The 14,748-nt window shown below is 36.6% G+C and overlaps 1 protein-coding gene across 1 annotated transcript in view; it reads right to left on the reverse strand.

The window, feature by feature from the left end:
* Positions 1-14,748, reverse strand: part of ptprn2 (protein tyrosine phosphatase receptor type N2) — a 139,340-nt gene that overhangs the window by 9,887 nt on the left and 114,705 nt on the right. The window contains exons 14-18 of the mRNA XM_055037541.1: positions 12,837-12,984; positions 11,174-11,247; positions 7,662-7,739; positions 4,162-4,281; positions 2,090-2,256 (exon numbers count right to left, since the gene is read on the reverse strand). Coding sequence (XP_054893516.1) covers positions 2,090-2,256; positions 4,162-4,281; positions 7,662-7,739; positions 11,174-11,247; positions 12,837-12,984 — 587 coding nt within the window. The remainder of the gene's footprint in view (positions 1-2,089; positions 2,257-4,161; positions 4,282-7,661; positions 7,740-11,173; positions 11,248-12,836; positions 12,985-14,748) is intronic.

Here is a 14,748-nt window from a genome sequence, read left to right on the forward strand (position 1 = left end):
AGTGAAATATCTCAATTTACTGGCAACATTCTTGTTTTTATAGTGTTTCAATATGTGATATTTAGAATATGAAATAAACATATTTGGATATATTAAATGTCTACAGTAAAAAAAGTCGGCATGCATTTGCAGAAATATTTTTGTACAATAAACACTGAAAAGAATTTATTGTAATGATAAAACTGAAAACCATTTGAAAGAATTTTGCAATTTTATGAAGTCTTGGTTTCAAATCTGCAAAATGTACCATAGCTGTTCATGTGCTTTAAACATAATATACATTTTCTTTCTGGTGCAGCAAAACCTCCTCCCTAACTTGTTGCTGTGATTTGTGATTTGGAAGCTACATGAAGTAGACTGTTTATTTCACAGACATGCTAACTCTACAAACAACAATTAGCATTTCTGCATGCAAGGGAAACAGCTTGATCCTGATTTAAAACAGGGGATAACAAGTCATACTGTTTAACATTATCTAGTAAATTAACCTTAATTTTGCTAGCAGTCAACCTGTTGTTGTTTGTTTTACAGACATGCTAATTTGTTCAACACTTTCAAGAGTACTCTTCTCAGAATGTACTGCAGACAAACAACGCTGTATGGAAGTTTGTCAGGTTTAAATATATTTGAATTAGATCATTTGCATTGTCATCAGCAATAGTAAGCCTGCAGATTGCTGGTATCTGACAAACATACATGCTAATTCATGCAGGTTAACATCCTCAAGAGTTAGTCTGTTCCTAAAAAAAGCAACAATTTCAGGGTTGCTACTGGCAATGGTATTCCCAATAGCAACATTAAGCAAATAAGCATTGGAATGTTAAAAAATGTGCAAGCTTCTGCTTAATTTGATGTTTTATCCCCATTAATGACTTTAGGCGGTTGATTTTTGTAAGTTAAAATTTAAGTGGGCTAACATTGTACAAAGCTTCAACTTCGGTTCACAAAATTGGCTGTCTAGTCAAATAAATCTGTGGCATGCATTATTTTGTTTTCATTAAAACTTTATTAAGTCCAGAGTATGTCTTTTGGATACTTAAAAATAAGTATCCAACATAAAAATCAAACACAACCTACTAAGATAGTTGAAGTTCCCATGCAAGCCATAGGGCGGAGCAAGTGAGAGGAGGGGAAGGGGAACAAAGTCAGGAGAGAAATAAAGACAGTGTGTGCACAGGCCTGGCTGAGGAGACACAGTTTCCAATGATCACTTTTGTGACTATGCAACTGGGCTCATATTACTAGCTGCAACATCACAAAAATGACACTGGCCACCGCAAAAAAACCAACACGGCCAAAAACCACAAACACTGAGAGTGTTGGAGTGCCTTGTGTGGATCGGAGAGCTTTAAATAACCTACAGTGGCATTTACGAAGAAGCTCAGTCAAAGCTAACTGAATCTCAGCAGAGCAAACAATGTGCAGGTAAATTAAACAGCTCAAACCTACACAGCAATTAATGAATACACGACTGAAATTAATTTGGAAGAAATAGCACAAACCGGCTTAGGTAAGTGTGTGAACATCACACAGTCTTTCAACGTTCTCATTACAAACGAGAGGGGCAGACTTCCATCCACAAATCAGATGCATCTATTCTCATTTGGAGGGTTTTGCCTATCCCTCCTGGGTTTTCCCAGAGGAATACTCCCACTCTTCTGCCAGAACACATTATATGGAGAAAAAAGTGAGGTTATTCAGTCACTAGCTTTCCGCCCCGTCTCCTGTGTTTTGGTGAGACAGCTCTCATTTAATTGGGCGTTTGAATTAGGTGTTTTATTATTCTTTCTTTCTTTTTGTCCCAAGCCAAGCCAGGCAGAGTGGAGCCGTTAATTTGCTGCATCACATGTGCTGGAGGGAGGTGAGGGAGATCGGCCTGGGATGAAAGGGATGGGACAGAAACTGGGTCCTTATTAAGAACAACCGTTCTCCACAGGACACAAAAAAGGCAGAGGGAGCAAAAAGAAGAACCAGAGAGGCAGGATAAGGGAAGGTGATTAAAAAACAAGCGAGGACTAAAAGGTCAGCTGTAAATATAAAAATCTGTCTGAAATTTAGCTAGGCAAGACTCTTGGGTTCTACTCTCTACCTGCGGAAGTCTAACAGAGTCCGGGCTGAGCTGGGGATCCCGCGGTCCATCCAGGACAGGAAGTGGAATTGGGTCACTGTGCGCGTCTCGTTGGTCTGCAGGTTTTTCAGGTAGAAACTCCGGACCAGGAAATCTTCACACCAGATGTGTTCAGACACCAAATTGACCTAAATATTGCCAAAACAAAGACAGAAATGAATTTATTAGCTCTAACATTAGCTAACACAATCAAATTAAACAAGTTGGCTCTTGCTACATTTCAAGAGATTTTTTATTTTCTTTTTGGCCAAGAAACTTTTGAAGAAATTATGCATAATTAGGGACAACCTGTTGTACTCTTCATGTACTACTGAACACTTTGTGTTCCTCCTTCTCCTAAATTAAAGTCATTTTGTGACAAAATGAGACGTAGCTAAGTCAGAAAACAAAGAATGTGAAAGTAATTAGCTCACTTTGAATATGCACATGCTTCAGTGTTGATCTGAGAAGACAAATAAACTTTAGGTTTTCTTTGTTTGTTGTTGGAACGAGAAATTCTGAACTCAGACATATAATTTGAAGGAGCAACACCTCAGCAAAATTGCGGTGTTTTGCAATTTGCTGATTTTTAAAATTTTACACCCATTTTCCTTAACTAATTTATGTTTTACCATGCGATTTTTGACAGACAGAAAATAACATTGGGATGAATAGTCCTACTCACAACATTTTAGTTCTAGTTTTGTATCTTAGCTCTTAATGTTGATGGAATATACCTAGTTTGTAGTTCTCTCTTTTTTTTTTTTTTTTTTTTTTTTTACAAATGTACACATGCATCTCAATGATTTTGAATATCATCAAAAAATTACAATTGGAGTTACTGAAATAATTTCAGTAACTCTAATTGTAAAAGTGAATCTATGCTGCAAACACAACCAATAATGTATTTCAGGAACTTAGTTCTATTAATTTTACAATAATGGACTTACAACTAACTCACCTATAATCATATAAATCAAAATATTAAAAAATGTTTCATTTAACATTATTTCAAGTGCAGAAATAATATGTAATGACCATGTTTTGGTCTATACAATCACAACAACCTTCCAGAGGAGTATAAAAAAAAATCACTGCTAAAGGAGCTGGATGCATCCAAGCATTTTAATGGAAAGTTGAGTGGAAGAGTATTTTAGTATTTCTGGTTTGCATATTCTGTCTTCTGCACATTTTGAGCACTTTTAAAGATATCTTGTAACCCTGCTACACAGATAACATTCTGTTATAAATCTATATTAAGCCTGATGAAGTTTACATGTCTTATATAAATGCTTAGATTGTGTGAAAAGGTTGGATAGCAACACCCCCAACCCCCTGAAATTCTTTTATTTATAATTTACAAATACCGTGTAGCTCTAGTATAAGGAAGCTCTTGGTCTTCTAGTTTATTATGACAAGTCTTTCATCTAGAACTCTGGGTAAATTTGACTGTGGTAAATTACAAGGAATAATCTTGAGCTATATAACTTTGTGTCAACTAAAACTATTGATGATATTCTAAATTAGTGAAAGGAACCAGTAATGTTTGGACATTTTCACTTTCACCTGTCATCAGTCAGAACTGATGACAGGTGCCCACTTGTCACTGGTATCACACATCTTTGTGTGAAGCTCTGATTATTTGGCAAACCAGAGCCAAATTTATCTTCTGGCTCTGGTTTGCAGAACAGATTTTTAATCATTTGGAACATTTTGAGAAAAATATAACAAGTTCTGAACTTGCACTTTGATATTTAAAAACAATATATAAAATTCAACAGTGCTAAAATAACCAAATATCAACATTTGACAAACGCTTGATTTCATCACTTGGATCCAGCTTTTGGACATCTAGGTGGGTTTTCAAAATAGCATGGAAGTTTTGACAGAAACACTGTGAGGCTTGAAAATATAGTACCAATATGTTGCTGCTGTTTTGCAACAAGCTATGTTTAATGTTTTAGTCAAGAGGGGGATTTTTTTAAAGTCACATCTTCCAAAATCCTAAGTTTAGTTTTTCCAGTTACACAGAGTTTATACCTGTTATTGCATACCTCATATATGTGGTAGATGTCTGATCCCTCATCAGGCCAGTAGTGGTGACACTGCTTTACTCCATTTTCCGATAGAGGGGTCAGCATCACAATGACGACACAGCCGCTCTCCCACACCATCTGAACATTAGGAAAAAAGAAACACATCCACACATCAGAGGACAATCGGCATTCGCATATTCAGATGTAGTAAGAACTAATGTGCACCTGAACTGGGCCACTCAGAGCAGCACATTGCGCTGCATTCTTATATTAGGGTGAAGTTGTTTTCTTTATCTTTCTGCAAGAGGTACGAATAAATGTCACCTCTCTACATGTGAGAAATGGTGAATGTTGGGCGGATGAGTGGGGGTGTGGAGTGCCTGTTGTCGCTCTCACTGGCATCGGAATGAGATCACAACATCTTTTCCACTGCCGCTCCATTTCATCTTACCGCGATCTAATGCGTCCTTGGGAAGACATAGAGGCCCACTGGCAGCCATTAGGAAAATGAGGAGGAAATGCAGGTTTTATGATTGCTATAAAAACACAATGGCCTTGACTATACACTAATCACAAGTTTCTGCGATCCAGCCCAGTGGACACATTACACGCCAACTGTGCCAACTATGCCAAGATGTGATGAGATTTGGCAAGGTGATAATGTGAGGAAAATGTATTCATTTAGTCTTGTGCAATATAGCCCATTTGAGGTAAAAGTGGAGCCTATATGTCCCATCTCTACCTAAAACAATCCCACAATCTTTTTTTAAAAAAATGTGATTAAGAGTTTCTAAACTCCACAGAGCATACATCAACCCACTGACTTTTACTCGGTGAACTCATGCAGATTGGCTTCTCATTCTGAGGGGATGCAAGCATGAAGGCCCAGCAGTACTAAGGTAATAGAGGGGAGATGGATGAAGGAGTAAAGTAAAGGATGAAGGGATGGAGGAATGAGGAGCAGAGGATTAGAGCCAAGCAGCCTTTCAGAGCACCGCCTGGGGCCCGGCGTGGATTAGATAGGAGAGAGCAAAAAGATTCGCCTTCTGCATGGTCCATTTGCATGAGTGTGCCAGTGTTTTTTTTTTTTTCGTGTTTGTCCTCTTTTAATGGGTGAAAGTGTGTTTCTTTTCAGTCCTGCAACAAACCAACGTTCACCATGCTGAATAATGAATAGCTGAACATTCTACATGTCAATCAAACTGTATGCGTTGCTTTGTTATTTTGTGCTTAGATGGGAAAGATTACAAGTTGAGTTCATTGCCTAAGAAATATATACATAGAAATGTTTTCATTCATATGAAACAAAAGGAAGCATATAAGCACATAATCCTGAAAAATTACGATATCCCATGAAATATTTTGATTTTTCTGAGGAAATGCTTTAATATCTAATTCAATTTTCTTTCCATTTTTATTTATGTCATTTAGAGTAACATTGTTTGTCTTTCTGCTTGTTCTCCTTGTTTCATCTCATCTAGTTTACAGAGGACATTACATTTTCCTCAAGAATCCCAAGAGATCATGGAGGATTTTATGATGGTAGTAGTGCTGAAACAAACTATCCCCAAAACTATGATACTTCCACTGCTATGATTCAAAATAAGTCCTGATAAGTCAATGTATGGAGAAATACATTTGTTCTACAAGTTCTTCTCTTGGCACCTATTTCCTTCAGTTGAAAGTTTCTGTTTTCTGTTTTCCTGCCTACTCACCTCCCATAAAAGTTACACTATTACAAGTTTCTACTGGATACTATTTTTCTAGTGCCAAGGACAAAACCACTCTAAATTTGCTGCTCTCTTCAAGCCCCAAACACCTCCTTTCCAACTAAAACTCAGCATCATGATTATCCAAACTGAGTTATGCCCCTGATGCAGAGTGCAGGACCAGCTGGTCCACCAGGATTTATGCCTCTCACTTTCACAGCCCGGTCACGTCTATCTGGAGTCACTTCACCATATGGAGGTGATGGACCCACTAATTACTACAGTGCTGTCCTATTAACACAGAAGAATGCTATTTGGCAACCGTGCATCATTTAAGGCGCACTTCAACACAACCTGACATGTTTTATGACAGCCTCCATATGCAGGAATTGATGGGAGGTTTTATTTACATTGAGAGACAAGGTGAGAAATGGCTTTCAGATTTAACGCAAATAAAAGCTAATACTAGCACCATTTAACTCATAGATACAATAGTTTTGCTTTTATCATAATTTAATCATCCTGTTTGTTACCAAGATATGCAGTGATTATCAAAGGTCAAGACACTCTTTTTAAATTCTTGTTTTTGTTATGATTATAATCAAATAAAATCATGTAATTGGACACATGGTTTTATTTGATTAAATAAAATCAAATATAATTTGATTTTATTATTTAAATTATTTAAATAATTATTATTTAAATAATAATAATTTAAATAATTATTATTTAATTAATAATTATTTAAATAATTATTGCTATAATTATTTATAACTATAAATAATCTAGTGATCTAGGTATAGACACTCCTAATCTAATACTTGTTGAAGTATTTGAGAAGTATTAGGTTCATATCTACCATCAATTATTTTGAACCTGATTAACTGAAATAAAAGTCAGCTGTCCTAATTGAACTTTTCTGACTTTTCCTCATATAACCCCCTATGCAATATTGAACAAATGTATCTGTCAGGAGAAGAGTACAAATTTCAATTTCAAATTTCAAAACCTACAATCAACATCAAAACAACACCATGCACAGTGAAATGTAGCAACTTCATGTTCTGTGATTAACTTTCTTTAGGTAAAATTCAAACATCTATTTGAGTCCAAAGCCTTCACCAGTCAGCTAGAAAGCTTAAGATCCAAATTCACGTTAGAGTGTCAGAGCTGAATTTTGACAAAAATTGATCAGAGATTATTTTCTATGTATTTTTAATACAAGGGTAAAATGTGAGATCCCACATTGACTTGCTGGCTGTGTACAAACCTTTCTACTTCACACCAAGAGCATAAAACTGTGATGTCAGAGTCCTTTCCCTATAGCCAACATGATAAAAAGCTCATTCAGGAAGGAGTAAGATGCTGACACATAAAAACGGTTTAAATTGCAAAGTAACAGTAGCAAATTAATCTACTATACAAGAGCAGTTCTAAACCTAAATCCTTACAAAAACGCTACCTCCCAATGTCAAAGTAAGACTTAGTCATGTGCCTTGTTTGCTGTGTATCCCTGAATGAAGTATAGCAGAAACGGTCAATAAACCTTGATGATGCTGACAATATTAAAAAGTCATGCAACTGGCAGGAAAACTAAGAATTCTTGTCTACTTTAAGTCACACCAAATGCAAAGACGTCTGTGAGCTCAACCCAACATTTCTTCTGCTGTCACTTCATTGATCCTCCCTTATCTGCAGATACTGAGAATCAAGAAGCCCACAAAATACCCACAGCTCTTTTTACTGCAGAAAAGTAAATGTGACAAATAAAAATAAAAGTTGCACGGCGGATAAGTGGGCAAGCCTTACCTGCCAAAAGTCTGCTACAGTGGAAGCAAGTGGCCCCTGGGCAGCAATGTAAGTAGGATTGCGAGGGTCGTGATCCATCTGCAAGAGGAAGAACAAAGGGTGTGAGACAAAATTCGGTCTGATTTCATCAAAGCTTCAACGTGGATGCAGAATTACAAAAATACTACTGAAAGAAATTCACCTGTCCAAATATTCTTATAACTTATAACCAACATTACTCACGTAGAAGAGGGCAACATATAGACACTGAACTTTGCCTGTGAGTGCTTCCAAAGCTTATGATGCAACAGATTTTTCTGAAGTTTATGATTTGAAAAAGGCGGCAAATCTGGTGACTAATCTGACTTTATACACTTGATTTTCAATGAGAGTTTGCTTATTAGTATTCTCCAACATTTGTAGAGCTTCAAAGCCAAGAAGTGGCAGAGATGAGGGAGACTAATGGTGAAAATTAAGGAGTGGGAATTATTGTGAGAATGTAGTGAAGCTTCATCATCTACCTGCATATTAAAATATATGTATTTTATATCATATCATATCCAAACATAAAGAAATGTTTCCCTGTACCTATCTAAGAAAAATAATTATCAGCAGAACAATATTTCTGTAAATATTTGTAGAATAATAAGGAAGTCTTATTAATACATGTTTAACTTTCTGAATGAAGTTTGACAAAATGTTTGTGTGACATCTAAAATTGAATTTTTCTTTTTTTTTATTTAAAGTTTGGCTTTTCAACAAAACTGAGACTAAACAGCAACTGGGTTACGACATTTAAAAAACTGTATTAACTTGAAGTACAATCAGGGAACTGTCAAATTAAAATCCACTACATAATTTTTTTTTTTGCTTTCTGCCTACTTTGACCTTGGCTATCACCATCAAAAGAAAAATCTCAGTGACCTCAGTTTTCTCTGGCACAAGGCTGCCCCTCTTTCACCTGTGACTCTGCACTGCTGCTCAGCTGGCTGAAAGAAAGTTACTAAAATTTACTGGAAAAACAAAGTTGACTGTTTTTAAATATTCCTATTTTTATAATTATCAGAGTGTCATGGTATCTTTTATATAAACTCAACTGTTTCTAAATTTTGTTTAGTAAATTGCAAACAGCAGATCTGCTAAGTAGGGGACTGAAGACTCGCTACCACAGTCTGACAAGTTAAGCTACTAAAATCAGCTTGCTGTTTATGGAAGGTAAAAGCGATAAAAAAGTGGCTGAAATACTCTGCAAAAAAACAACAAAAAATAGGATTAAATTAAATACAGGCCTTAACTATGTTGCTTAGTTTCCCCTTCATCCCTCCTGATTAAAATTCCTCAAATACATTAGACACAAAAAAGAAAGAAAGAAAAGTCCACAGAAATAAAACGGTGATGCCAAATGCTAGCCACTCGTTTCAGCCAATCTCAAGGATGCAGGCCTGCTGTAGCCATTGCGCCTGCATCCTAACATGAATACTAAAGCAGAAACATGAAAGAGGAAAGAGCAGCCCTGCATTTCAGCTGTGGTTCCCTGTGCTGTTGTGGAATAAAGATAGACTGCAACAAAAGAGAAATGCAAAGAAGTGCTCCTTTGGCTTTGAGTGAAATTGCTTGGACAGAAAACGGCTCAAATGAAACATCTGCTCCAGGAGAAACATCTTAGCTTTCAGACACCATGCCTTGATCCTGCTTTTCTATAAGATAGAGGGGTTGGGCAGTAAATGGCTGCTAAGTTCAACCTAGACTTCCAGAAAAAAATGTTGGGTGGAAACTCTGCTGAAATTTTGCAAAAAACAAAATGCCAAGGTGCGGGTTGTGTCTGCACTTTCCTTTGAACTATTCCTCACTCTAATGATGCTGTACATCCTGGAGCTCTCGCATCATTCGTGGTCGAGGCTTTTACCTTTTTTCGAATACGAGGTGTCACCCTGTGCTCAGCAGGGAGCACAGATATGCTCCCCTCCCCGGCATGACCTTTGATTCCCTGAACAAAGTGTCAGATTATTTACTGAAAGCCCCCTAAAGTAAATTAGAAAGAAGAAGCCATGGCGACAGGCATAATTATTATAGTTTTTCTCCCTTTTGTGCTGCAATTACTGTCCTTTCATTCTCACATTGCTGCATACCTCAATACTTCACCTATCCTAAACATTTTCTTTAAATTATAGTAAGGTGTCTTGGAGAACTTTTCTACCCCTTCTAATCTATAGATACACTCATTGATTCACCAACAATCGAAATCAACCCATTTTCCTCTGATTGTGTTGAGAAGGGTGGTCGGCAAAAATAACATTGAATTGTTTAAATATGGAAAAAAATCTCTGTTCTAATTTGAATCTTTACAAACTTGTATTCCTGACTGATAAACTCAGTGACAATTTTGGGAACTATGAAATTAAATGTTACACCCTGACACTGTTTAAGATAAATATAGCTCTATGAATATGCTGGTACATAATCAAGCGGTATAAATAGGTCTTTATTGTTTGTTTCTGAAGAGTAATAGGCTTTTAGAGCAGCTGTGTGTGTGCCATCCTCATCTGTCGGCTCAGAAAATTTTGGCACTGTATTTGAAATGCATAGCTTCCTGTTCTCTTTGATGGAATCCCTTCTCAGTGGCCTCAGGGGAAATCATGGCTGACAATGTTTTTTGGGGAAAAGAAAAAAACAAAAGAAGCCATACAAACACAAAAATAAGTCGTATTGCTCTCCAATATGGAGCTCTTTCAGTATTTGCATAGGATGTGTTTTGTCAGTCAGAAAATGTGGAATTTTTCATGAGCGGAAAGTAAGGTATTGGCTATAAAAGTGATCTGACAAGACCACATTCACTGATGCTTGCTGTATGGAATACAATAGACAATGGATCAACATCAATTGCAAAATAATTCACAGTCCTTTAAAAAAAAACATTAGCCTTCTCCACATGTTCTCACATTATAATCACAAACTTCTCTGTAATCTATTGAAATTTGATTTGAATAGATTACTAATATGAAGTTGTAAATAACGGACAAAAAATCATTTTCACATTTTAACATATCAAACTCTAAAGAGTGTTTTGTCTGAATTAGCTTAATTTAATGTATCACCCCTTAATACAATCCATTGTAAAAACAATATGTAACTCTTTGGAAAACAAAATGTGTTAGTTGCACAAAACAGACAATGCTGTGGCAACATAATCCGGTTAGGATGCTTTTCTTCAGCATTAGTCGACAGAGGACCATCTTAGATGTGAATCTGTTAAAGAATGCAAATAAGTTGAGATGGACACCCATAATGAGCCATTCTGAAAAGGCTTCCTCGTGTTTTAGAATGGCCTAATCAAAGTCCAGATCTAAATCCGAGGTTGGAAATTAATGTTCCTATAATCCTTTCATTAAATCTGACTGAACGTCTTCACAAATATGTGCTGCTTTGTATTGATCTATTATATTCAATCTTTTAGGATTGTGATTGTTTCATGACAAAATGTGAAACAGGTGTGAGCATATGTGTGTACTGCAACTAAAATAAGCAATACTTACTATGGGACTGGCATTGATGTAATCCGAGTTGCTGTGGTTATTCTCCGATTTCAAGGTGATCCGGGAATGATCATCTGTAATGAAGATGTATAATTCATTTGTACAAGTTTCGACGTCCTTTCCGTCCTGCACAGCAACTGCAGGATTTTGAACAGCAGCACCAGAACATGAAAACCAAAGGACCTTCAATTTCACCAGACTTTCATCAGACGCAAAAAACACACATGGTGTCTCCAAACCTCTCCCTGCACCCTAAATAAAACATTTTGAACCCTAACAAGGTTCGGTTTCAATCTGTCAAACTGAAATTTCTAAACAATGCCAACTTGAAAAAGCCTCAAGATTAATTTCCAATGAAGACAAGTTCACTTTTGCTAATTAATCTCCATTGAACAGACATAAAAACCTGTTTTGTATTCTTGTTAGACACAGTGTTGAATTTCTAAGATACTTACAAATTGGCATGATTAAAACTTAGTCAACAGCCTAAGGAAGAACAGCCTACATTGATGTTTAATAAATGTTTTTATAAGTAGGTCTGTGAGGTATCGGCACTAATTTGGATAATTTTTTCCACAGTTGGAGATGTGCTCTGAAATACCAACTAAAAGACTGACATACTTATGCCATGCCAGTAGGTGGCAATAATGTTAACACTGACATCAAAACTCAGAGGAAGAACATCCTCGACATAGACTGAAGTACTACCGAGCTAAAAATTCTCTCAAAATCATAAAGTTTGTCATGTTATTTTTGCTTTACACAGATTTTCTTTTTACTGATGTATAATTAACAATATGAAGAAAATCACCATCAAAAACAGAACCATGTCATACATATATTACAGATTATTTCAACGGTGCTAAATAATTACAGGAGGTCATGGATTTACTTTTTCACATCAACACTTTCAGCTGTCATTCTTTAAAAGTCATGATTTCTCTTTTGCCAAGTTGATCACCTTTAGCTTATCTCTTTAAAAAATTAAGCTTGATTTAAATAGGAACCTAAAGATGAACTTTCAAAAACCTGCTAAACTGAATACTACAAAGCAGAGATTTAGTATCTTAGAGGAAGAAAATACAACAGAAACGAATCTTAATTCGTTTGGGCAACTTGTGATTAGTTGGACTAGAATGACTCTGAAAGTATGAATAAAGAGTCTTCTTTTTTTTCTTGAATTTTGCATTTCTATAATTGAATGACTAGATGTTAGGATTATTTTTTTGCTGTTGTTTTAAATAAGCCAGTGATGCTTTTGCTTGCCAGACTTATAGCTGTGACCAACTGTCACTGCAACTGCTTCCTACAGTATACCAAAAAAAAAAAAAAAAAAAAAACAGCTTCCTGATGCCACATTTGTATAAAATCATATATATATATTTATATGTAGACAGAGACAGATTTCAAGGAGGAATTTACAAAGTAAGTGTAATAGATGCTTTTTGGCAAGACAGCTGCCAGTGATTGTTTGCTTTGGAAGCATATTTTCCAAAGTATTGTTCTGGCCTGTTTATCAGTCTGCTTTTATACTCCATCTGTTTAAAGAAAGTAATGCAAACACATTGCTGACCCTTCATTCTTCCCCTCTTGGACATGATAGAGACACTTTCACAAGCCAAACAGAAGAAAAAAAGAAAGTCACAGATCTGAGCAAACTTACAAACGACCACGGCATCAGCTCGGTTCCTCTTGGAGTTCTGTTCGCCTTGGCCAATGCTGCAGGCGCTGGGCTCGGCCTGGTAGGAGCACAGCGCCTCCCACTCGCGCTCCAGACGGTTCTTGTTCTTCAAGTGGTCCTCCATGTATGACTGCAGGAAGAACGGAGAGACCATTTTAAACAATAAGCCAGAGCAAAAAGAAAAAATATTCATTTTCTACCAGCAGTTTCAAGTGAGTGCTTATTGTTGTATATCAATAAAATTCTAAAAATAGTAACCAAATAATAAAAATGTCAAATTATGATTCCTGAGCAACTCTGGAAAGAGAAGGAAGATACTGGAGATCAAAGCAAGGAAGGGTGTAATAATGTTGGCATTTCTGTGCATGTGTGTTTGACCAAGGAGAAACACACATAGACATACACTTGCACTCACACACACAAACTGACACAATTAGGACTCCTCAAAGGTTTGTCTGCTTTGGAAATACTTCAGGGGTGTTTCAATCACGTCCCTCACTGCTTGCACAGCCGCTGATAAGATTGTTTGCATTTAAGCCGTCGGTTGGAGAAGACAAAATTGAATTCGCTCTAGAGACAAAGATGGAGAAAGAAAAAAGGGGGAGGGGCAAGTAGCAGTCTGTCTGCGTGTGTGTTTGTGCATTCTGCTAAACCAGGGCAAGTCTTATGGAGCTTAGAGTTTGTGCTGGCAAGGAGATTCTTATTCTTTTTTATTTTTTTTGTGTGTGGAACGTTATTCCTGTATCATGGCTCCCTTCCCGACGGGGGGTAGATGGTTCAGTCCGCCTATTGTGCGAGAGAGAAGATTACAGACTCATAAACTGATGTCAGGGATCAGCTGGCTAATATAATGACAATGATACCCAGATGTGCCATGTTTTTATCCCGTATTAAGAGCGGTATATAGGTAGGCCGGGCAAAGAGGTGATGCTCCGCTTTCACTATATCCGATTCATTCATTCATTCTGCCTGTCAACCACAAGCAAATCTTTGAAAAAGGATAGTCACAATTACTTCCAAAAAGATAATCACAAATAAGCTTGTCCAGCAGAATAATAGGCTATTAACCTGTGAGACATCAGGAGTGTAAATTAAGGTGACTTTTTTATATAATGTCCTCTAAAAATTCTGTTTTTATAATATTCTTGATATACAAACAAAAGGTTTACTGTACTTGTTATATTACATGTTCCACAAATTAGGCAACAATATAATTTGGACATATGGTAAAGGGGTATTTCACAACATTTTAATAGACACCAACCAGAATAAACCAATATTTCAGTCAGAGATTAGCTGATTGGAAGCTAGAAAAGCAGATTTTTTCACCAATCAGTGAATGCCCTACACATATGCACTATAAGGGCGGCTGACAAGACCTATGGTTTGGATGTTTTACTTTGGGAACAAGACTCGGTTAGCTATATTTAGGATCACTGGGGAGTTTAAAAATGGAGCCAAATAAGGCAAAGTTGTAAGAAGATTCTGAGAAGAAAAGTTTATTTCTATTTTCTAGCTACTGTTTGTTCAGGGAAAAATAAGAAGATAAATTCACAGAGGTGGTGCTCCGCTTGTAAAGTACTATATTTCAATCTTTTGAAGACTCATATTTGATCATTTATTGTGTATTTTGCAGTCTTTTTTGTAAAAGGGGAGAATGAAATATACTTCCTTGTAGTGGTGTTATTTTTATGGGTATTTATGTTCCACAATCTGTGATGCAGAGTCACAGCTCTAAAACTCTTTTTTTAAAGGCTTTGTTTTAACAGTGAATAACGCATGCAGGCTTGCATATGCTTAGTTGGGCAGCGAAAAGAATCACTTTTCGCTGCTCTCTTGTCACCCCACACAAGTACTCTCTGCAGCCCACCTCCCCCTCTCCTGACCAGCATTA

Source organism: Poeciliopsis prolifica, unplaced genomic scaffold, assembly GCF_027474105.1.
Source record: "Poeciliopsis prolifica strain line A6 unplaced genomic scaffold, Auburn_PproV2 SCAFFOLD012, whole genome shotgun sequence".
NCBI classification, from domain to species: domain Eukaryota; kingdom Metazoa; phylum Chordata; class Actinopteri; order Cyprinodontiformes; family Poeciliidae; genus Poeciliopsis; species Poeciliopsis prolifica.